This window comes from Pangasianodon hypophthalmus, chromosome 24 (genome assembly GCF_027358585.1).
Source record: "Pangasianodon hypophthalmus isolate fPanHyp1 chromosome 24, fPanHyp1.pri, whole genome shotgun sequence".
In the NCBI taxonomy this organism is placed as follows: Eukaryota; Metazoa; Chordata; class Actinopteri; order Siluriformes; family Pangasiidae; genus Pangasianodon; species Pangasianodon hypophthalmus.
The window spans coordinates 10,379,431-10,403,568 of NC_069733.1; the positions used below are offsets into that span (position 1 = coordinate 10,379,431).

At 38.7% G+C, this 24,138-nt stretch overlaps 2 protein-coding genes and 1 non-coding gene across 3 annotated transcripts; 2 read left to right on the top strand and 1 right to left on the bottom strand.

Annotated features, from left to right (window-relative positions):
- The first annotated feature begins 5,158 nt into the window (after window positions 1–5,158).
- LOC113536866 (piggyBac transposable element-derived protein 4) lies at window positions 5,159–7,171 on the top strand. The gene has a single exon (XM_026930994.3). It carries the CDS (start codon window positions 5,159–5,161, stop codon window positions 7,169–7,171), a length of 2,013 nt encoding a protein of 670 aa, XP_026786795.1.
- Window positions 7,172–9,383: 2,212 nt separating this feature from the next.
- Window positions 9,384–20,152, bottom strand: zgc:110626 (uncharacterized protein LOC550588 homolog). Its single transcript, XM_026931427.3, has 7 exons — window positions 19,592–20,152; window positions 18,913–18,957; window positions 17,179–17,239; window positions 16,941–17,088; window positions 16,761–16,857; window positions 14,960–15,216; window positions 9,384–14,685 (listed from the first exon to the last, which is right to left on the bottom strand). Exons 1-7 carry the CDS (start codon window positions 19,863–19,865, stop codon window positions 14,539–14,541), a joined length of 1,029 nt encoding a protein of 342 aa, XP_026787228.1. The 5' UTR covers window positions 19,866–20,152; the 3' UTR covers window positions 9,384–14,538.
- LOC113537217 (U5 spliceosomal RNA) lies at window positions 12,156–12,270 on the top strand. The gene has a single exon (XR_003403729.3). It is a non-coding gene; the product is annotated as a U5 spliceosomal RNA (small nuclear RNA).
- Window positions 20,153–24,138: the final 3,986 nt, after the last annotated feature.

Consider the following 24,138-nt stretch of genomic DNA (forward strand, 5'->3'; position numbering starts at 1 on the left):
CTGCATGCAGAATGTATACAAGCATAAACTCTTCTTGGAAAAGGTGTTCTAACTATTTTTAACAGACCATCTGAGACCGAAGTCTTAAAAAACAGAGACCAACTGAGACCAAAGTCTTAAAAACAGAGACCAACTGAGACCGAAGTCTTAAAAAACAGAGGTCACTCTTATCTTGAGTAAATTCTTTCATTCTGCAGAGGAATCCAACTGAGACTGAAGTGACATTCCAAATGGGACCCTGTTTTCCTCATGTTAAAGCACAGAATAATAGACACAACACAACATAAAAGGCTAACGAGCAAAGCCTCGTGGTGCCATTTATATCACACTGGTATACTAGTGTGATACATATAATGTGATACATGGTATACTAGTGTGATACATACATTTATACTAGGAATATGTATGTAAAATAAAGGTATAGGACATTTTATACACAGATAAAGTGCCCTTCACCCAAACCCACGTGCATGTTTTAGTAAATAATATAAAATATTAATTAAAAACCTATCAGCAGCATTTAGAAAACATTTGCCTTGAAATACAAACTTTTTTTTTATTTTTTGCTTTAATGTGCAAATCCATTTAACATCCCATGCATGAAACATCCTTTTACATGAGTTCTCCATTATAGATTATGGGGGAAAAATTACATTTTAATTGTGTTCCAAATGTTGTGAACAAGTCACATGTTCAACTAGACAATGCATCATCTGAATTCATTGATGGGTTAACACATTTTGCATGTTTTCCTAGATGAAATGTTGACAAATAGTTTTTAAAAACACAATTTAATTTTTACAAGGGATAAAAGGCACCCCAATCATGGATTCACTCTCATATTGTCTTGCCTGAACTGCATTTCTGAAACTCAGTTCATATCAAAGGTGTGGTGAAGTAGAGCATCTGCTTGCTACACAGTAAACTGAGTAGTGCCAAGTGTAATTTCATTTAATTATGTTACATTTAAGTGAGCAATTCATTTTACATTTCTGATCATCAGCAACACAGTGTGTGTGTGTGTGTGTGTGTGAACTCCCCTTACTAATTGAAAGAATCTGATAATGAGTAGGTATCATTGACATCAAGGCGTAATTACAGGGGTCTGTTGTAGGATCTATGCTATAATTCAAGGTTGAAGCAGCATGGGCAATACCTGAAAAGCCACACTACATTCAGAAATCACCTCTGTTACTGACTCAGGAAGGTACATTTGTTGAATAAGGTCTGTTATTTTTCTACATCATCTGCTAGCACAAAGAAAGAGCCAATAGATTTCCATAAGGAAATTATTTGTCATAGCTCTAAGGACAATGAATTTTCAAGGCCTTCATGGTTCAGCATTTGGAAGGAAATCTTTTCAGCTTGAATAAATCCAGTGCCGCCATCTTGTGGTCAGAGGAAAACAATCTCAAGCACAGCTGAAAGGGAGATCAAGCATGTGACTCCACTCAAAGTAGAGAGGTGTTATTTTACTATGACACTATAGTTAAAGTTTAAATATTTGTTACATTTCAGTCATTGTGATATGTGATATGTTACAGATGCATGATGTGTCTGCGAGTATTGTTTTCATGCTTCGTTGCACATATATTGAATGTCATTTGATCTGACTTCATACATCAAATTTCTGTCTGGCCTGAAGTGGGGAAATGAATACTGATTCTGTACCTCAATAAAATGTTACCTGCAAATCAAGAGCCCTAGCATTATCTCTTTATCACGTAATAACAATATCTGAGAGTTTCCTGTCCTGATTCACCTCATGTCAAATAAAAAAGGAAATACCCAGAATAATCAAACAACCACAATGCAACTGAAGTAATTCTCTGCATTTTTTGGTGAACTTTACACAGTTGTACTCATGTTTATACTCTACACCCTGAGATACGTCTCTGCACATCAACTCTCTCCTTGTTCATACTAATTTATGCCACTCTTGTTATAGCATGATGATCATGACTACTAAAATTCAGCTCGCCACTTACACTTAGGCTCATTGTGTATTTAGGGAGACTGTACGCAGAACAAAGTCAGTAACCAGAAACAAATCTGTGGAAATAAGGTCTCCCTAGTTCTGATTTACATCTGCACTATGTAGTATGATTCTGATACTGTACATGAAGTTATAAGATACTATATATGCTTGTGTTACACCTAAGTACACGGTGAGTGCAAGCTATAAGTACTGTACATTACACAGCATTACAGACAAGCTAGTATTGCACTACACTGTGTATTAAATCATTCATTTTATGATAAGATTATCTACAGGAATGTATCACACCATAATCAGTCTTAAGATCAGCCAAGGCCCTGTCTACCACTTATACTCAAATCCATTCTGGTTATCTTAATTCCAATACATATGAAATGCACAGGAGCTGTGGTAATTAAGCTACTCCACTTACTGATGCTGCTAAACAGAGTTTCATCTTTGGAAAAGGTGGATAAAACTGCTGAAGCGTGACACTGGCACTGTCCTCTGCTATGCACGGTTGGCATTTTAGTTATGCACAATAGAATCATATTCCCGGTGGACGGAAAACAGCCTCAATATATTCCAGGTCCAGGTGGAGTGTGCTGTTTTTGAGGCAGATGGCAAAGGGAAGACACCTGGGTACAGGGTTGGCAGACTGTCCAGTCAAAGTGGGCTCACTTTGTTTTGAGCATGGTAGCCAACAAGATAGCGGCCAAAAGAAATTGCTTTACTACTGCTATTTAAAGCAAATAAATTATATCTTTCATTTTACTCTTAAGGTGTATATGTTTTTAGTTTTTCACTAAGTCAGTATTGGTCATAGATAAACAGCATAAACAGTGTTTTAGGATGTTGTAGTAAAGCTCAGGAGAAAGATCTGACAATGATTTTGAAATAGTTCATTTATGTAGTGGTGCAAATCTAGCCTCTGCCATTGTGTATTCCTATTTCACAAAAGTCTCATCTACTCCGTGATTATGCAAGGTACTGCATAATATCATCCCAGCCGACCCAAAGACGAATCTGATTCTTCCTTCGTTAACTGGCCTTTATTCGTTCTACTTCTATCTCAATTCAATAGTAAATTGCTTTGTCTATATACTGATGTGTGCATATTATCAGCACTAGAAGCAGATTTCATGCAATCATCCTGTTTTAAATGTATTATAGCAAAACACTGAGGTACTGCATAATGTCTGTCCTCTCAAATATGTCCTATTTCTTGCATTTATATATGTAGAGTTCATCTGCAGTGTCTTTCAATGGATTAAAAAAACCTACTGTACACTATACATATTGATGTGCTGTAGAAATATTTATGCCAAAGTAGCACAAAGATGGACACAAGCAGACTTAGCTATGGACTCAATTGCCACCTTAGCTGTCCAGAAAAAAAAGGTTAACTCTTTACAGTATGAGTGAACCTCATCCTCCTTTTTCTCTTTCTGTTTTCCTATCCCTTTCCATCTCTCATCCACCTCTCATTCTCTCTTTCTCTGCCCCTATTGGTTCAGAGCTCTCCTCCCCAGCAGCACTGTCAGTGGGGGATGCAGCAGTAGCTGCATACAGCTTCAGGAACCTGCAAATACTGCAGAGAGGCTTTTTTTTTTTTTTAAACCATCTAGTTTTCCCTCTATTTATGTTCCCAAGTTCTTTTTGTGTAACCATGATTTTATGATTTTAAACACCAATTTAAATGCATTGCTTATAATACAATATTCGAAGTGAGTCATTCTGAATTTAATTATAATATATAAATAGTTAATAATAGACTGAAATTTCATGTAGCCTGTATTGTGGCGGTTATACACATCTCAAACTTTTTGTAGCCCCTTTTACTGTAAAATAAATTCCACAAAGCCCCTCAATACAGAATTGTTTCATGAACATTATTTAAAGGTGTAATATTCTGCTTATTTATTTAACCCTCTTAATTCCTGAACTTTTCACACACAGAAATCACTTTTATTAATATTAGATGCAAGTTGACATGATGTATAGACCTACATGTTTTTGATTTATTGTTATGCCTTAAACCCAAGTGACCAGTTAAACAGGGTAATAACCAAGAACTCAATAATATAATAACTTTAATATGGTGGGTTGTGATTTCCATAAAGGCATAATGTATATACTTGACCAACCCCTGGTCCTCGACCCCACTTTGAGAACCACTGATGTACATTATGTCTGTTATTATGTGGATGATTTGAGGAAAGCTACTTGATTGTTCTGGTCTTGAGCTGATCTTAAGCTTTATACGGATGTTTATAATATTTCTAGTGACAAGAATCTCTTTATTCTGCAATTTAAATACCAATTTATCTGTCTTTTTTGAGTACATGCTAATACAGCTTAACAGTGAAACAAGCCAATACTCTGATTGTGTGAATGATTTTACTCATCAGTATAAGCTCATTTTATGTGAAACCATGCCTGTATATATTAGCAGCTGATTATACTGGTGTATTCACAGTGTGTTTCATTCGCCTACAGCAGGTGTCTCCTTAATGTCTATGCTGTTTCAACAATATCACCAAGGAGCCATTATATTGGCTAGGGTTCATCCAACGTCAGACCACTTGACATTTTCATTCTCGAATTTAAAAAACTGGCGCTTTTTTTTTATCGCAGCTTTTTAAACGGTGCCTGGCGGCAGTAAGCATGGCCAGCGCGGTTGCCTCTGTCTCTCCGCCAAGCCTTTCAGTCCAACACCTTACTAACTTCACCGCGCCGAAAACACCCCCGAATAACTTTTGTTTCGAAAAAGATTTGGGTTAATGATATAAAGTTTGTGTTTTCGCTTCCCGGCTTCTCGAGAAGGGCAGACAAAAGCTGTTATAACGGCAAACGCCGACGGGCATTACAAGAGCGAGCGGCCATCTGTGAGCGCTAGGAACTGGCAACCCCAGCAGCTGCAGTCGCAAAACGCCCTTACAAAGCAGGACATGCAAGCAGCTTCTGACGTCTGCGGCCACACTGCGCTAACGACGCGTACCGAAGCCGCGCGAGCGAAAACCATGAGCTCCGAACCGCTAAAAACGGCATCATCTCGAGACCCATGAGTCTCCCGGCGACGGCATTTGGGCCGATTTCGCGTTCACGGTCCGCTTCGACGACTATTTACGGCGCGGAAACCAATAAAGGACTCATGCAGGGGCAGCCCGATACCCCGTCATGGCGGCGCGGAAAAGAGGCGAGCTTTTTACGATTTTGGAAACTAGTGCGGACACAGAAGCGAACGCGGCCTCCGACGGCGAAGAGTGCCCGGTAAATCTGCCCGTGGACGTAAAGTGGTTCGAGTTGCCTTTCAGGGAGCCCGAGTCGGACGAGGAGGAAGAGCCAGAGGAGGAAGAGGGGGAGTCCGGGCTGAAAAACACAGCAGCAGCTGCGGCGGCGGCGGCGGCGGCGCTGGTGGAAGACGCTGCGGACTCAGGCGAATATGTAGCGGGAGGCGGCTGCAACATTATTTTGGTCACGGGAAACGGCATCAAACACGACGAGTACGAAGATGAGTCGTATTATGCGAGCTCCAACAACTGCTCTGAGACCGCGTCAACCGATTCGGATATTGATTTTTCCGACTTGGAGGAGGAGGAGCGCCCGGATCTGTTCGGCTCGTATGATCTGCTGGACGACGACTGCGGCGCTCCGGATTTCTGGGGTGAGCCCGACCAAGTCATCTCGATTGAGCCATTTACCGCCGACAGTGGCCCTCAGCACTCGCTAGGGGATGATGCTGACACTTTGGACTATTTCCGGTTGCTCTTCCCAGATTCATTGTTTGAACACATGGTGGAACAAACAAATAACTACGCCCTCTATCGACAGAGGAGGAGCGGTCGATCAGACGCCCACTGGCACCCGACTGATGTGAGGGAGATGCGAGCGTACGTGGGCCTCAATGTCCTGATGGGCATCAATCAGCTTCCAGATTATGGCATGTACTGGGCAAGTGATATTTTCATAGGCAATGCTGGCTTTAAGAAAACAATGACCGCCAGGCGATTTGAAAAGCTGAACCAGAACCTGCATCTGTGTGACCGCCTGTCCGAGCCGTCCAAAGGCGAGCTGGGATACGACGGCCTGTACAAAATCCGGCCTCTGCTGGACATAGTGGGAAGCACCATGTGGGAAGCGTACTTACCAAATCGGTGCTTGACTATAGATGAGTGTGCCATTGCCACTAAGGGGCGCTTCTCCCCTACGCAGTACATGCCCTCCAAGCCTTTGCGGAAAGGCCTGAGGGTGTGGATGCTTTGCGACTCCCGCTCAGGCTACTGCCACCGCACGCGGCTTTACGTGGGTAAGCCGAGTGACGATGCAACCGCCAGCACAGTGGGCCACCGAGTGGTTACCTCGCTGGTAAGAGGGCTGGAGGGACGCTACCATCACCTCTTTATGGACAGTTTCTTCACGTCTGTGCCATTGCTGCAGCGGCTCCTGCAGGACGGCCTGTATGCCTGCGGGCCGACCAACCCAAATCGTCGTGGCTACCCTGACGCTCTTAAACCCCGCAACGTAGGCAAGCTGGCTCCAGGTGAGTTCTACCAGTGCCAGCGCGGTAATCTAGTGGCCACTGTCACTCGGGATGCCAAGGTGGTCAGCTGCCTGTCATCCAACTCTGCACCAGGCATTGTGGGCATAGGGCCAGGCAAGCGGGATGGGGAAGGCAACGACGGGGACTGCAGCAGCCTTTCGAGCCTTGGGATCGCTCGGCCGCTCCCGCTGCTTTTGTACCAGGAAAACATGCGTGGTGTGGACTTGTGTGACCAGCTGAGGGAGTGCTATCAGGTTGGACGGCCGTGCAAGAAATGGTGGCGCTATTTCCTATGGTTTTACGTCAACTTGTGCATTGTTAATGCTTATATTATCCTGCGTGAGAGTCGCAGTGGTGCTCCGCCAGCCGGCTTTAATGGCAAGGAGTTTACACAGCGCCACTTCCGTGTGCGCTTGGCACAGCAGCTTATTGGGGACTACCAGGGTGCCCGGGGCATGGAGCGAGCTGCCCGCAAACGCCACGCTGACTCACCCCTTGAGTACGGACACCGGCTGGAGCGCATGTCAGAGCGCTCACGCCGCTGCCGGAACTGCACCAACAAAGGCCTGCGACACGAAAGTGTGTTTGGCTGCAAGATCTGCAATGTGCACTTGTGTAGAGGGGGGTGCTTCAGTGAATTCCATAAATAAGCCTTCCTTCCATTTTTTTTTATTAGACTTTGTACTGTTTATGTTGATGTTTGCTTTCTCATTTGGTTATGTGACACAATGAATACTGAGGATTTTGTTATACAAAGGCAATTGTTACAAGTACTGTAATCATCTTTGTAGTCTGATTTGATTATTAGTTATAGTGTAATAGTTGTAGAGCTGCACGAATTTACAAGAAAATCAGCAATTATACATTTACATTAGTATAGAATGTTTTGTCTAACTGCCTTTCACATTGCCAGCAAAGGCTTTGTGTCACTTTTTATAATCATTAATTAAAATGCATTTTATTGAGAAATAGAAACAGAATAGAAAACCTTTGGTCTCTTACATTGACAATAGCAGTTACATTTTTCTGTGAGTTCTTACACTTTTCCAAAATAAATACTCCAAGAAGAAATTCAATTATTTTTAGTCACTTTATTGTATGTAAAATTCTCATATGTGTGAACTCATTAATAAGGGATACACTAATTGTCATGCTGTATTTCTGTGCCTTGGGAACACTTTTGCAAAACAGTATGAAACTCATACGTTACGAATTGTCAAGGGAACACAGCTTGTAGCAGTGGCAAGGCTGAAAATGGCCCTGTAGTCTCAGAGGAGGGACAGATTGTAGCCGTTTTAAAAGCCACGACAGCAAGACCATCTGTGCCCTGGCAGCAAGAGCCTTAATATGAGTACAGAGTCTTTGAATGAGCCACTTTTAAGCAAAGAGCTGCCTCTCCACTAAAGAGAGCTCTCGAAAAACTCCTCCAGTTTAATGTGCGTGTGTCTGATTATATGGATAAGGCATTTAACTGAGCTCTGCTTCTTTTCAAGTCAGCCTGTTCTGTGCAGTTTTGGAAAGGAGACAAGTGGCATAAGATAGTACATTTAATTGAGTTACTGACCTGAGTTATTGTTATGGTGTTGAAGACTAGAGAGATTTTGACTACAGTCTACATATAAGACGATATGTGTGTGTGAAACAGGGAAGCTGTTAGAGATAGTAAACTAAATAGATCATAATCTGTACATCTTAAACGAATATCTGTCACACTGCAGTATATTTTTTCTTTTGTTCTTTGTTAGGCATTTAAACAGTGTTGATTATAGACTACTTAATTCTATTTCTAATGGTGATCATCATCCAGGAGTGGAAACCATTAATAAAAAAAAAAAAAAAAAAAACATTGATTGTTCTTAAAAGGACATGAGTTTTTAAGTAATATGTCCCACCAAATAACAATCTATGGTATCCTTTTAAGCCGGATTTTTGGCAGGAACAGCAGAGCTGCACAGTGGAGGCCTGCAGTTCACTCAGTCACTGTGTGCTCTGTACAAACACTCTCACCATGGAATATTTAATAGGAAGCAGAATAGTATGAAAAGTTACACACATTTTAAGGCAAGATCAAATGGCGTGGTTAGAGGTCAGAGATTTTACGTCTTTGTTCCCTGATATACGTGTGCTCTTGTAATTCATACAACTTCTGACGAGTCCTGCTTAGCTGAAAGAGAAGCTCCGTCTCTTTCTCCCTGCAGCTCTACTCCGCTAAACGCCCCGCCTCTCGGGTGGGGTGGGGGTGGGGGCGTGGTCATGTGAGTCCCTCGAGGATTCGCCATGGCAACTCCAATAAGAGGCTAGAGAGGGAGTTGCCAGGAGCCTCGAGCTGTTGTCATGGGTAACGTGCCTGTCGTGGGCCGATAGATAGCGCGCGCGCGCGCGCACACACTCTCTCTCTCTCTCTCTCTCTCTCTCTCTCTCACACACACACACAAACACACACACACAGAGTGCAGTTCCAAAATCAGGCGGTTTTTCGGTGTGAGGAAGAGCTAACAAAGCACCTTATAATAAAAGCTAAACCTGAAAAAAAGTGTTTCTTATATTTATATTTTTCTTATGCATTTGAATTTAGGGGGTTTTTTTGGTTTGTTTTTTTTTTTTTTGGTATGGTTATTTTAAAATGGAAAAGTCTAGTTGTATGGTTGTAGTAATAGGGACAGCAGATACAACCTGTTCCCTTTGGTTTACAAGGAAAATATTACCTTTCAATGAATGTTGAATGCTGAATCTCATTCATTCATTCATTCATTCATTCATTCATTCATTCATTCATTCTTTTAGCCTTACCCTGGTATTGATCCTAGCATGTCTTGTTGCTGTTAAAGCTTCGATCGGCCACTAGATGGCAATGTTTAAATGCTAACAAAAACAATTAACGGCTGCAAAAGTAGTTTTGACTTTAAAACTTTAATTTAATGTTCGACTAAACATTGAAAACTGTTCATCTGAAATCCATTCAGTACCACTTCACATTTATGGAAACAAGGATGCTTCTAGAAATGTTTTTCTGACCTTATTGGGAGTGCTTTTACCTAATCTTTCTCTGAGGTCCCAGAGAACCTACTGTATCTCAGATTTCATCACCTCATTTCATCATCTTCAGTAGCCAATCCAGCTGCCAGCATGTTTCTGAGAGGTACAGACAGTAACCTGAGCTCAGGATCAGCTGTGCCACAGTGCTGTCCTTAAAAATAACAATGATCACTCAGAATTAAGCTATATTTTGCACTGATTTTTCATAATTAGAGCCTTGAAACATCTCCAAACAATCATCATTCTCAGGTTAATGTAATGCTGATCTCTGGTCCATTGATAGCTAGTGCAAGAATTTGGACTCCTAGTACCCAAGATATGTCACTATTAGCCACTTCACTATACCTATAAAATGACTATAAATTGTAACTTACACTGTAGTCCACCTAAAACCTGTACTCCATGTTAAGATCTTTACAGTTAAGGATGGAAACACAGGTGTCTGTTGGAATGTTGAACACCTTGAGCACACACTGCCTAGCGGATGACTCAAGAGCTCTTCTTCTGTGCACACATTCCTGCTTCTGATACAGGCAGAACTCAGGTTTGATTTTGTGAGAAGGATGGCTCAGAACATCTATGCTCACCTTCGGTCCCTCTCCTGCAGAGAAGGGAAGACTGCGCTCAATTTGTGTTGAATTTGTGCTCAATATTTAAGCAATAGAAAATCTCGATGTTTTAATACTGGTATATGAATATCTGATTTGCACTGTGTATGTCCCTTGTGCCTAGCATTCATGAGAAGCCAGGGATCCACCATGACCTTGACCAAGATCAGAATCAGAATCATTTTTATGTACCATATACATTTACATTTATTAGGAATTTAGCTTGGTGTTTGGTCACAACATGACACATTCAACACACATATCACAGACAACACAACACAGCACAATTACTATCCTAATACACAAATATTGCACCCAATATACAAATATTACACCTTAAACAGAAATGGTAGGCTCAGCTGTAATTTACAATACAGCCGCGGTAGAAATAGCAGCTGAATGCAGTTCAGGGTGCATTAAATATTATATAATAAATAATAGCAGTGATATCTAGTAATGACAAATACTACTGCAAGTATTGTAAGAGTAAAAGTAAGATAAAGCAGATAATTTTATAAATATTATGAAGTATTAGTATTAGTATTAGTAACACACTGCAGTCCTCACTGAACCACTGATTTAACTCAACCTAATCTAATTATCAAGGTCTTCAAGGGATTAAAAACACATCTCTGTAGGGCTGTAGCTCTCCAGTATCTGAACATCACGCTCCTGGAGTAGGAGGAGGAATAGTAGGTGTAGGTGGGATATGTAGGAATAAGATTTGAGCTGTCTATTCCAGTCACTTGCTCAAAGGCATCACTTACCTACAGTGTAATAGTGAGAGAAGGTGGAATGATAGATGTACTATAAATAGTATCGTATTTAAAGACTATCCATTTGAATCATATTTAATTGCTGGTGTTCTAACTATTTGTCCTACCAAACTGTCCTACCATAGCACCATTTATAGATCTTTGTAAAAACAATATTGCAAGTGTTTTGTGCTATTTTGTTTCTTACTGTGAGAGACAAACTTATCAGTTGAAAACTTTCTGTAGTATATTTGAATAGTGTAAAATGTCTTGTCAGAAAATGCTTCCAGCATGAAATTATAGGGAACATATTTTGATAGGCTATCTTATGATCAGAAAATGATTCCAGCTTTAAAATACACAAAGAAATATGAATGTATGGGCTGCAGAAGTGAAGTGCGCATGCGCTGGTTAGGATGTCTCAGTAGGTAGGAGAGTTTGTCAGCACTACATTACCCACAATCCTACACAAACACTCACCAATCATGTGGCAATAATAAGCTCAGCCCTCTCTTCAGCGTGATTTATCATGTGGTACCTGGCAGGTATGTGTTGTTTTAGGGCGGGTGAGAAAAGTGGGCTAAGGGATGAAATCATGCAGATCATAAAGAGCTGTGGGAGTTTTGTTGACAAGCAGAAGCCTGGAAACCAGTTAATATGGAGAAACCTGAAGCACAACAAGCTGAAATAATACAACGCGTTATGTTAACAAAAAAGTTAAAATATATACAGTATATGCCTATACAAAAACTATGAAACCTATTTTGTCATGCTTTATTTATAGACCACTAAGCTAGTTCATGCCCTCATAAAACCCATAAGCATATAAGGTCTTGAACATTTGCTCTCTTTTCTTCCTCACCGAAAAAATCGATTACAAATTCCTGATTTATCGCGTATCTTGCTGTTTTTAGCACTGAAGTTTGGAGATTACTTTAAGGACCGATGCCGGTGAAAAGTGGGCGGTCCGACATGACTTGGGTGGCACTTCCCACAATGCATTGCGAGTTTCAAGAATAAATATTTGTTGCAATAGTATTTATAAAGTATTTGTAGACGCTAGATGGATTTAAGCGCACTTATCTTTACTATAGTGATTATAATCACTTATGTTAATGTTATAATAAGATTAATAAAAATAATAATAATAATAAAAATCCACTAAGAACCTTCACCGTCATAACGACGCGTGTTGTCTACGGTCGGGTCCCTGAGCCGAGAATGGGAGAAATTATCCACTCATGTTTCTCTTCATATCGTATAAATCTTTCGCCTTTTACTAAAGATTTCCGTGGAGAGGAGCATTATGAGTATTTACTAATTTTTTGTGGCCCTGCTTTACAGCGGGGCTTCTTTGATGTGTAAATAATAGAATTTTTATGACACTACATATTTCAACACGTTTTAAAGTGTTATGTTGTGGTTTGATGTCTGTTTATAACGCAGAAGGAATTGATAGAAATCTGTATTTAAGTTCATAATAAACAAATAGAGCGAAATGTCCTACTCAGGTAAGATTTTTAATTTTGGAATCTGCTCGAGTCAAAAATAAAGTTGCTAATTAAAAAGAAAGGAACTGGTTTTTAACTGATGAACTTGAATAATGTTTTCATGGGAAAAATACATATAAACCAGTATGAAGTTTTTTTTGTTTGTTTGTTTTGGGTTTTTTTCCCCATTTTAAACCAGCTACGTTATTTTACCTGAAGACATCATTCACTCTCTGGAGGTTTTGCTGGTTATCCCCAGTCCTACCTAGATTTGCCACTGAATTAATCAGAACTCCTGTAAATAACCAATATTTACCATTAGCTAGAATTTGACTTCCTCCCTAGCCTGTCATATCAGCTACTGCAATCAATACTACCTGGCATCAGCAAAGCGACATGGTGCAACCTGGCATTAGTTAAATAGATCCAGTTAAATTTACCACATTAGAAACTTAATATGCTTTTTCAAATTAGATGGACTTTATGCCTTCAAGGGAGGCAAAGGAGGCACACCTCATTGCTTACTCCAGCATATTGTACTGAATTGCTAGATAGTGGAATTGCCGTTAGTCTAAAGTGGCATTGGCAAAGAAATCTTTGGGTAACTTGGGTAAATACAGAACCAGTTCACATTAGCAAAACTTACTGTCAATTGAGCTCAACATGCCTTTCTATGTTCTATGTCCCAAGCTCTTTAATATTATGTAATAAAACCCTAAAGTTCACGTTTGGGAGACATTTGGGATACAGCCCATATCACTTTGGTGTTGAGAAATCTATTTTATTTATATAATTATATATATATATATATGTATATATATATTTATATACATGTGCACTCCTCCTTTACAGGGCATTTAGCTGGATTGTGTTTTAATAATTTCAGTTATGAATGAATTCTTGATTACTTTACACAATAACATTTAACTTGTTGAGTAACAAGGGTGTAACACCTTTTTATGACAAGAAAAATATTAATGAGAATGTAGTAGAATGTACTACAGAGAGTCCCAGAAAAGGCTATCCTGCCTCAGAAGGTAAATGTACATTCACGCTTTTGTAAAAGCTTAAAAAGAACATAATAAATACTAAAAGGTTGATCATCTTCTCATTTGTATCTGTATCCATAGATAATCCATTAAAAAAAGAAAACATAGGCTAGCAGGGAGCAGATGTATTTTACATTTGCCCTAAAATATAAAATAAATAAATAATAATAATAATAATGATAATAATAATAATAATTAAAGCTGCAAGCAGCATTTTCGGGGGCCAAGCACCCAGAGTCGGTGAGCCACACATTCACAGACACGCTACAATTGTTGCCTAAGTAATCACAGGAAAGCAGAGCCATAACTTTAGGCAAAGGGATTCAAGAGTGATTTGTAGTTTCACTCATGATGTGTATGTTTTGACCACGGACAGTGGTGGAATTCTCTGACTGTAGTAGGAAAGGAACAAATAGGCAGCAAGGTGGCATTGCTGCAGCATTGTTTAGACAGGTGTCAAGATGATGTGAGCCAAATTTGGTGAAGATTGGGCAAAATATGGAGGAGGATTAGCAAAAATGCCGTTAGACATAGGCAATTTTTTTAGCATGTTATTGTTACTTGTGACCAGTAGATGGAATTTGTTGCATAGCGTCAACCCATGGTCCTGAAGATGCCTACCAAGTTTTGTGTCAGTGCGCAAAGTCATTGCTGAGATACTTTACAAACGGTGGATAAAAGCAGGCAATATAAGGGTCATAAATCAGGAGCAATACTGTGGGATACAACATGTAACAGACAGAGAGAAAGAGAGAGAGAGCAGATGGAGTTCTCTGGGTTCTCACACCTCAATTCCTGGATCATAATATTTAATACAAATATCTTTTATGCAATATTTGCTTGATCATTAAACTGAATATGAAGTGAAGTGAAGGAAGGGAAGGAAACAGTAGCCAATCATAAATTAAGTGTAATAAGAAATTAATATTAGTTACCCACAATGTCAACAGAGTTTAAGATAGTGATCACAGAATTATATACAAAGAACAAAACAAAACAATAGAATATAAAAAAGCATAGCTACCATTCCAAAGCTAAGATGTAATATCAACTAACTGAAAAGAAAAAATTTGAGTTAATCAAGTCTGCTTGCTGGTCCAGGATTCGAAGCCAATGCCCATATCTGTATTTACTACATCTGTGTCTTTCTGGGTCACACAGACAGGAAGAATCACCACAGGCAGTTTAATTTCTGGATCATAAGCAAATTTTATATCCAGATATACCTAAGAGAGGAAACACATTGACTGCATTGAGTGCTACTGAAAAGTCTTTATACTTCACTGTATAAAGAAACTTCTCTGACTTCAGTGTATTTATGCATACACTAATAAGTAGTTGTAGAGGAGATTTCTGTTGCAGAATAACTAGACTGTGTAATTTTAAATATACCCATGTTTCCAACTGCACATCAAAATTAAATTGTTTTGAAACAGCAAAATAAAGCTTATGTTACCTAAAACTCTATATCTCTGACTTTTGATTTTGTAGGTAACCCACCTTAAGTCTGTACTCCACTTTGAGAACCTTGCAGTTGAGGATGGAAACAGTGGTATCTGCTGGAATGTTCAAGACCTTGGTCACACACTGCTTGGTCGATGGATCAATGGGGTCACCTTTCTCTTTCAGGAGCTCTTTGGTGCTCACTTTTCTTTTCTTTGAGGCAAAGAAGCTCTGTTTCTGGTACAAGCTGATCTTAGGTTTGACTGTACGAGAGGAATTGTTTACAACGTCTACCTTCACCTTGATTTGCTCACCTGTAAATGAACAAAGTTTGTGCTAATTATAAATAGAGAATAGAGAATGTTGATGGGATACATAAGTTTAATACTGCTATATTAAAATATGTATTAATTCAACAAATAAGTACAGATGCAATGAGCGCATTAGTGGTACTGGATTAAGGCCAAATGTAGCACTTAGGACTGTAGGACTAGAGTCCTACAGTCTTGAGACATTTTCTGTATTGACTTGGACTTGTCACAGATTCACTGGCATTTGTAGTTGGTCTTGTCTCAGTCTTGGGCACTGGTCTCATGAAATATGGTCTTGGACTTGTCTGAGAGTTTGTAAAAATAATTTTCATCTTGTCTTTTTCTGACAGGTTTGTCAAGAAGTAATTCTTTCTTCTAGAAAACATAGCCTATTCATCGGTGCAATGCAAAACTGAAGCCAACTTTTTGAAGTAAAAGTTTGGCCTCAAAAAGGATTTAATAGTTTTTGGTCTCGTCTACATCTTGACTCAGTCTCGATTTCTACTGGACATGATCTTGACTTGGTCTTGACCCCTTTAATACTTGATCTTGTATAGACCTGGTCTTGGATTTGAAAATAGGAGACTTGACTGTAGCCCTACTAGCTCCAGATCTTCATAGCAGAGCTGGCCTGAAATCTTTTTGCGTGACAACCCAATACCAGAACTGATCTGTTTTTACAGGTCTGTGCCAAAGCATTTTTTAATATCTGGCCCAAATATGGTGCACACCCAGTTCAGAAGTGCAGAAAAAAATTAAGGTTTGTTAAACAAAATTATGACTGTTTCAACACAGAATTCTTTGCAAAAAGTCATGTTTAACATACAAATGTAAAACCACATAATTAATAAAACTAAAAGGCTCTTTTAGGGAATTACACATTCAGTGCAGCATTTAGAAGCAACCACTCCTACTGTTCATGACTGCTGTTTGGGTGGTGATGGTAAACTATTTTTGGTGCCAAGTCAATGTTTGCTAATGGTGTCAATGATAGCTTGGAAGGCAGATGGGACTTTGCCAGCAGCCTCTATAGACCTAGAATATTTGTACATGCACACGTAGGCAGTACCTCTGGGTAGATAACTTGCATTTGGTTAACTGAAGAAGTAGTTTGATCATTTTAAGCAGGTTGTTTTAAGTATGAACATAAGAGTCTAAATCAAAACACAGGCTATAATGGTGAATAAAAGATTTTTTTTTTTTAACTTGACATAACATTTTATGGAAGTGACCATATGCTTTAGGAGTCTGCTGACTGATAAAGTGTTCAGTGTCATTAACAGCGGCTTAGCTTGCATTAAGTGTCAAATTTTCCTGTTTGAAATATACAGTACCTACTAGTTTAGGATTCCCTAACATGTTATAAGATGCTGTGAGATGAGATATTATTCCTAAATTAAGGTAGAATTTCCTTCTTTAATATGAATTTGTGAAAAATCCTATCTTGCACTTGCACCACGTAAGCGTTAATAACATATGGTGTCTTATGACACTGTAAAGTTATAATATAATATTGTAAAGTTATAACTATGTTGATGGGGTCTTACCTAAGTGGAAACCCATCTTCTCTGTATGTACATCCATGGCCACACTCCCAGATGTGAGGAATTTCATCTTCTTCTCTTTATACCCATGTTGAGACATCTAAATCAGAATGTTAAATAAGCTTCACAACCAACACACAGACTGCATTTCTGCTGTTTTGTAGCTTTTACTCAGGTTCCTACCATCAAGTCCGGTATAGACATGTCTCCCTGAGGAACATAGTTGAAATGTACTTTGGCTTTTTTTGGCATTGACATTGACCTGCACAATTTGGCCTCTAAAAAGTAAACCACCTTTCCATGGCAGCCTTTGAAAGATGCAGGCATGTCTCTGTAAAAATACAACACAAGCAGAACTGTTTAAAAAAATGTCTGAGTGATTGACTATAGAACATATGGAATGTATCAGACTAATACTCACTGATGGGGGATCTGAAAGGAGAATGGGTAAACATGGATTCCAGGTTCAACAATTCTTGAGTCTGATAAGGAGAATAGATATAGTCAGGTCCATACGTATTTGGACAGTGACACAATTTTCGTAATTTTGCCTCTCTATACTACCACAATGGATTTAAAATGAAGCAATCAAGATGTGATTGAAGTGTAGACTTTCAGCTTTAATTCAAGGGAGTTTAACAGAAATATTCCATTAACCGTTTAGGAATTACAACCATTTAGTCCCTCCATTTTCACAGGCTCAAAAGTAATTGGACAATTAACTGATAAGCAGTTTAATTCATGTTATTTCATGACAAATTAAGGAGATAAAAGATCTGGAGTTAATTCCAAGCTTTGAATTTGCATTTGGTAGTTTGGTGGTTCAAGGGAACTCTCACTATTATTGGGTCCAAAGAGGTGTTGATGCAAGTCAAGGAGGCCATCACTAGGCTGAGAAAACAAAACAGACCTATCAGAGAGACAGCAGAAACATTAGGAGTGGCCAAATCAACATTCTTAAAAAGAAGGAATGCACTGGCAAGTTCAGCAACACAAAAGGGCCTGGAAGACCACAGAAGACAACTAAAGTGGATGATCACAGAATTCTTTACTTGTAAAAGAAAAATCCCTTTACAACATCTAGTCAAGTCAAGAACACTCTGTAGGAGGTAGGCGTATCATTGTCAAAGTCTACAATCAAGAGAAGACGTCTCCATAAATGTAAATACAAACGATTTACCTCAAGAAGCAAACCACTGGTAACACTCAAGAACAGAAAGGCCAGACTTGCAAAAAAAAAAAAAAAAAGCCTGCCCAGTTCTGGAACAAGATTAACTTGTACCAGAATGATACGAAGAGAAGAGTATGGAAAAGGAAAGGAAGGGTTCATGAGCCAAAGCATACCACATCGTCTGTCAAACATGGTGGAGGAAGTGTTATGGCATGGGCATTTATGGCTGCCAATGGAACTGGGTCACTGGTGTTTATTGATGATGTGACTGCTGATAAAAGTAGCAGGCTGAATTCTGACGCATACAGAGCTATACTTTCTGCTCAGATTCAGTCAAATGCTGCAAAACTGATAGGACAGCTCTTCTCAGTACAGATGTATAATGACCCAAAACATACAACGAATGCAACAAGAGCTTCTTTAGGCAAAGAAATTAAATGTTCTTAAATGTCTGATGACCTCAACCTGACTGAGCAGGCTTTTCACTTACTGAAGGCAAAACTGAAGGGAGAAAGACCCACAAACAAGAGGCACCTGAAAGCAGCTGCAGTAAATACGTGGCAAAGCATCTCAAGGAAACTTTAGGAAACTCAGCATTTGATGATGTCCATGGGTTCCAGATTTCAGACAGTCCTTGACTGCCAAGTATTAAAAATAATCCTTATATTTATAATTACGTAAGTTTGTCCAATTACTTTTGAGCCTGTGAAAATGGAGGGACTCTGTAAAAATGGCTGTAATTCCTAAACGGTTAATGCAATCTTTTTGTTAAACTCCTGACTGTATCTTATTACAACTTCCTTATAATTTTGCATGCTAAATAGGCTGCAATAATATAAAACTACAACTGCTATTGCTACTAATTATTATTATTATTATTATTATTATTATTATTATTACTGAATAGTAAGAGTAGGGAAAGTACTAGGAGTAATAGTATAAAAGCACTATAAAAACCAAATTTAAAACATTGATTAAACTTACAATATGGCCCAGACTCATCTGGTAACAGTGAGTATCCGTCTTGACCTGCAAATGAAAATACTTCTATTGAGTGTGAAATGTAATATCCTCTTTTCCTTCTTTTTACTAGATCTTATCCAATCTTTCTGCGTCTGTTTTTATGCCACACTGCTCACTGATTAAAGCGATTCCAGTGCAGTACACCAGCGTTGTTGCATCCACTGTCTGAGTCTTGCAATCATTTAATACAGTAACAGATACTGTATTATAGTATAGTATATAGTATAGTATAGTAAGTTTTTTTCCCTTTTTGGGAGTGTGTAAATAAGTCAGAAACAAGTCTGGTAGTGTCTCAAATGGTGCCCTAAATATTGCAGGGCCCCTCCAAGTACACACTTTGTGACAAAGCCAATACCTTATACATAGATATAGACACCAGATTAGCCATTTGACAATAATCATAATAATCAGTAATGTTTTCTCAGACCAGATCCATAACAAGGAGTGACTGGACCAGTTGTATTTCTTTTCACTCTTGTTTCACTTCAGTCTATTAAACACACTAATAAACACCCTGAAACATTCGCAGATAAAACGAAACTAGAAACAGTGTGTGATTTTTAGAAAATTCTGTGTGATTTTTAAACCACGCCTGATGCTATACATTACAGGTAGGTTTGTAAAGCAGATGATGTTTTACCCTTTCTCTTCTGTTCTTGAATGAAGTACTGAACTGACTTAAAGCATGTTTCTTTATCGTAATAAACAACTACGTTGTTATTGCCGTGATTTTCCGACCACAGTACAGAGGCTTTCCCTTTGGCTTTGACAAACAGACTCTCGATGTGAGTTTTCTTCACCACCTCCAAAGTTACTCGTCCAGAGATGTAGTCTCCATTAGTAAATGTGTTGCTTTCATTTAAGGGATCAAATGCCACTGATATGTTCTTCACGTTAGAAGCCATAGTCTTCATTACAGTTCGTGAGTAGGTGTAGTGCGTGAGCCTCCTGTGATCATGACGTCACTCCGCTACTATGACTAAAGTACAAAGGTGTTAAGGCTACTTCCGGCTCGACCTCCAACTAGGTTTGCGGTTAGCATGAGATGACTCGTATCACAGTATCCTAAACTGTGCCCTAACCCTCGAAGTCCCCCTCCAAATCCTTATATAAATATACAGAGATATAAGAAAATTAGTTGCCTTAGCCTCTGTTGCTAACTATTTTCTTATGTCGCTAACCACTTTCTTATGTCAACACCCCGCCATGTTAGCAGCGAAGAGAGCTGTTCCAGTACAAGTCAAAGGGGAGATGAGATGAGATGAGAGTGATGCTAACAAACAGTGAACTCACCTCACTAGTACACCTTAACTCCTTCATAAAGTCTCTCATAAACTGAACACACCAAACTTTGTCCAGACTCGACTGGACATTTTAACTTCTTGTCAACAGTAACAACTCTGTGGTATCAAAGGACCCGACACTCCAAGAGTAATTTCACTACCTGAGCATCTCTCGCCAATCCCTCCCCCCGTGTCACTCTCTAGTCTCCCCAGCGCGGTGGCTTAGTGGTTAGCGCGTTTGCCTCGCACTACCAGGATTGCCGGTTCGATTCCCGCCTCTGCTCCCTGCCCCTTTTGGGTTTCCTCTAGGTATTTCTGTTTCCTCCCCCAGCCCAAAGATGTGTTGATTGGCGTTTCAAATTGTCTGTAACGTGTGAGTGCCCACTGCAATGAGTTAGTGGTACAGAAAATGGATGGAAGCTTTCTGAGAGACAGTAACAACACTGTGAGAGTTATTGAACTAAATCTATGAGGCTATAATTGCACAATTTGCACTATCAAAAGTATTATTTGTAAATTTCCATTGTTTTTTTCCTGCTGTTATTCAGTCATAAATTTATATTTTTTTCATATTTTATCCTACCATTTATATAGGAAGCTGTGTCTTGGCCAGCTCTGATGAGCAAGCCCCCACTGGCGGTCTTTATTCAGGTCTTTATTCAGGTGGCCGTATAGTGAACCAACACCTTGTTTTTTCCTGGCTCTCTTACTTCCTGTTGGCTACAGAATGAAAGTGAAGCTGCTTTGTGTCCAGGCCTTAGCTGCATTACTGATCATAAAAACAGATGCAAATCATATCTGTTTCAATTATGTTTATTATTCTAGTGTCAAGTGCGTTCCATGGGCTACCACCAGGGTTACAAGCAACATAGAGCAACCAAAATTATGGAAATGAAGAACGCCAGCACAAATATGAAACATCTACAGCATTTCTTTAGTCTAAATATTGAATGCAAAATAAATAGGCAACAGAACAGTATAATCTTAATAAAAGTGGTCTTTCTAACTACTTATTTATTCATGTGTTTGTCTATCTATCTATCTATCTATCTATTAAGCTAATGTTGTTGTTTTTTTTTTTTTTATATTATTATTTAAAGCAATACCATCAGGGATCCCCTGGATTTACATCGTGGGCCCCTGGCTGTCCCTGGACCTCACTTGAGGAGATGGAAGGTAAAAACCTTTAAAGAGTCTAGATCTAATCTTTTTCTTCTTCAAGAAAATGAATTCACATGCATATAATCAAATATATATAGATTCTGAAATAAATAGATATACATATGGCATCCCACATGCACATTATCATATGCAGTCAGTAAACTAACAGTACCCAGCATTAAAAATGTTCTTGTTATGTAGAATAAACAGAATAAAAACATCTTTAAAGATAAATGTAACTTGGAAACAAGGAGCAGGATTTTGAAATCATGCCTAATACTAGCCTAGTCCATACAGGTAGCCATACATCTGTAAAGCAGGTGATGTTTTACCTTTTTTCTTTTCTTGAATGAAGTGCTGAACTGACTTAAAGCATGTTTCTTCATCATGGTAAACAACCATGTTGTATTTGCCGTGATTTTCCGACCACAGCACAGAGGCTTCTCCTTTGGCTTTGACAAACAGACTCTCAATGTGAGTTTCCTTCACCACCTCTAAAGTTACTCGTCCAGAGATGTAGTCTCCATTAGTAAATGTGTTGCTTTCACTTAAAGGATCAAATGCCACTGATATGTTCTTCACTTTACATGCCATAGTCTTCAGTCCAGATAAAAGGTGGTTGGCTTCATTTGTCCCACTTTTAAACCTGTTGCAGGTTGTTAAAGCACAGTGATGCTTTAGAGCTACTTCCGACTCGACCCGTCTCCCAAATATCTGCCTCCTTCCTGTACAAGCACACTACCAAGGGAATAAGCAAATGGCTGTTACACCCCTGCTAGTGCATGACATGTCCAATAGGGAGGCATTTGTTAGCGCCCTGTTGTAGCTTCTCTAGGCAAATGATGAGGGTGAAGTTGGGTGTGAGCAAGTGGGTGCAGTGTTGCCAACTCTAAAGCATGCTCAAAAAGTTGCTAGAAGTCGTCGGATGACGTCAGAGACTAATTTTCATTGATATTCTTTGCCATGGCCATCAGAACTTGCTACATGAACATTTTCTCAAGATGTTTTCTGAGGAATGGAATATAATCGTTTTTATCAGAATAGAAAATAAAAGGTTGTAATTTGTTTCTTATAGAAATAAGAAGTCTTTGATCAAGGCAGTAATTCTAAAATAAATTACCAAGTCAAACCAGCTGTTTACAAAAGTATTTACAAAATAGCATACTTATATTTATCAAGAACATAGATAATGTGTATCAAGAATGTAGACAAAAAGAAGCAATGGTAGTGAATAGTTGTGAAATAGGTTCTGGAAGAAATAACTAGCTTTTATTACTTTGTACACATAGCCAAGAAGTGGTTTCAGCTTATCTTGTAGTGTACAGGAAAAAATGCTTCTGGCTCCTTTAATAACTTGCAGCTTATTTACTGAAAAGTTCAGGAATTCCTTGGGAAACTTACAGTATGATTAAACCACATGATGGCAGTGTTTACTGGATGACATTTCTGAAGCAGCTATTTATCATTTAAAATGTCTGCTAGCGGGAACCATCTAGAATAAACCCCCCCACTTTTCCTAAAATCAGAAAAATAGAAATACTATTTAACACTTTTTATTATTGCTGGCTGATTCTGTTTTCATACACTGCAACATCACCACATTTCTGTATGTAGATTGTATTTTTTTTTATTAGTTGTGTAGATTCATATTCTTTTCTGCAATACAACAATAGTCTATATTTCTTATATAGTATATTTCAAAATCTAAATATATTATATTGCAATATCTTCTAAATATGTTACATTCTTGTGAGCACCTTATACATATTAAGGACAGCTTACTTCACCATAATACCGAATTGTTTTATTAATAATACAGTCACTGTAGTTTTCTTTCAGCTGTTATTATAAAAGGATTGAATGCAATAAGCAACTGTTATTTATCTGTTCTTTAAAGCATTTTAAGTCATAATATATTATTTTAAGATATTGTTTAACTAAAGAATGTTCAGACTGAAATATAATCAGCGTCTTTTTTCAGTAAAAGCCTTCAGGTGATTTTTGAAATTCTATAATTACTTTGGCTCTCATCCACATAATTAATTCCCAAAAGTACTTCTGTTCAAGATTATCTCTTGGTTGGCCTGAAGCATTGCCCATTGTTATGAATAGGCCTAATGCTGATTGCTTACAGTCAGTTTGTAATGAACGTCATGTAACTCCAATACAAAATGTAAGCTTTCAAAGAAATAATAACTGTATATTCATTTTTCTGTGAAACCTGTAATTGGTGTCATTTTATTTGGTGACACCAACTAACAAGTCAGAACAGCACACGACCAGTGGTGCTCTAATCTAAGTGTTATTTTTAGAAATTGACAGAATATTTGATTACACTATAAATCTAAAGCTATTGTGTGCCTGTCTGTCTGTCTGTATGTATGCAATGTATGTATGTATGTATATATGTATGTGTGTGTATGTATGCATGTGTATGTATGTATATAGTATCATTTGTCCATTGTCTTTTATTGTTATTTTATGAATTGTGAACCTTTGTAAGATTGTGAATTTGACAAAAATGTGTAATTTCTATTAATGGACATTTAGCTTTACTCATTTGGCAGAAGCCTTTATCCAAAGTGACTTACTGGTGAGCCGAGTTGATGAAGGTTAGGGGCTTTGCTCAGTCAGTGGTCTATCATTTCTATCATTCTCTGTGATCAATAATACAATAATTTCTCTTAGGCTGTTTTTCCGGATTTAAGACATACACTGCTCCTTATAGCCTCTCGCCGGCTAC

Excerpts from the sequence above, each read along its gene's own strand:
- LOC113536866 (XM_026930994.3), top strand. The coding sequence starts at position 5,159 with ATGGCGGCGCGGAAAAGAGGCGAGCTTTTTACGATTTTGGAAACTAGT.
- zgc:110626 (XM_026931427.3), bottom strand. The coding sequence starts at position 19,865 with ATGAAGACTATGGCTTCTAACGTGAAGAACATATCAGTGGCATTTGAT. Across the intron at positions 17,240-18,912 it reads AGATGAGTCTGGGCCATATT|ACTCAAGAATTGTTGAACCT; the intron begins GTAAGTTTAATC and ends TCTCCTTATCAG. Across the intron at positions 16,858-16,940 it reads TGTCTATACCGGACTTGATG|ATGTCTCAACATGGGTATAA; the intron begins GTAGGAACCTGA and ends ATTCTGATTTAG.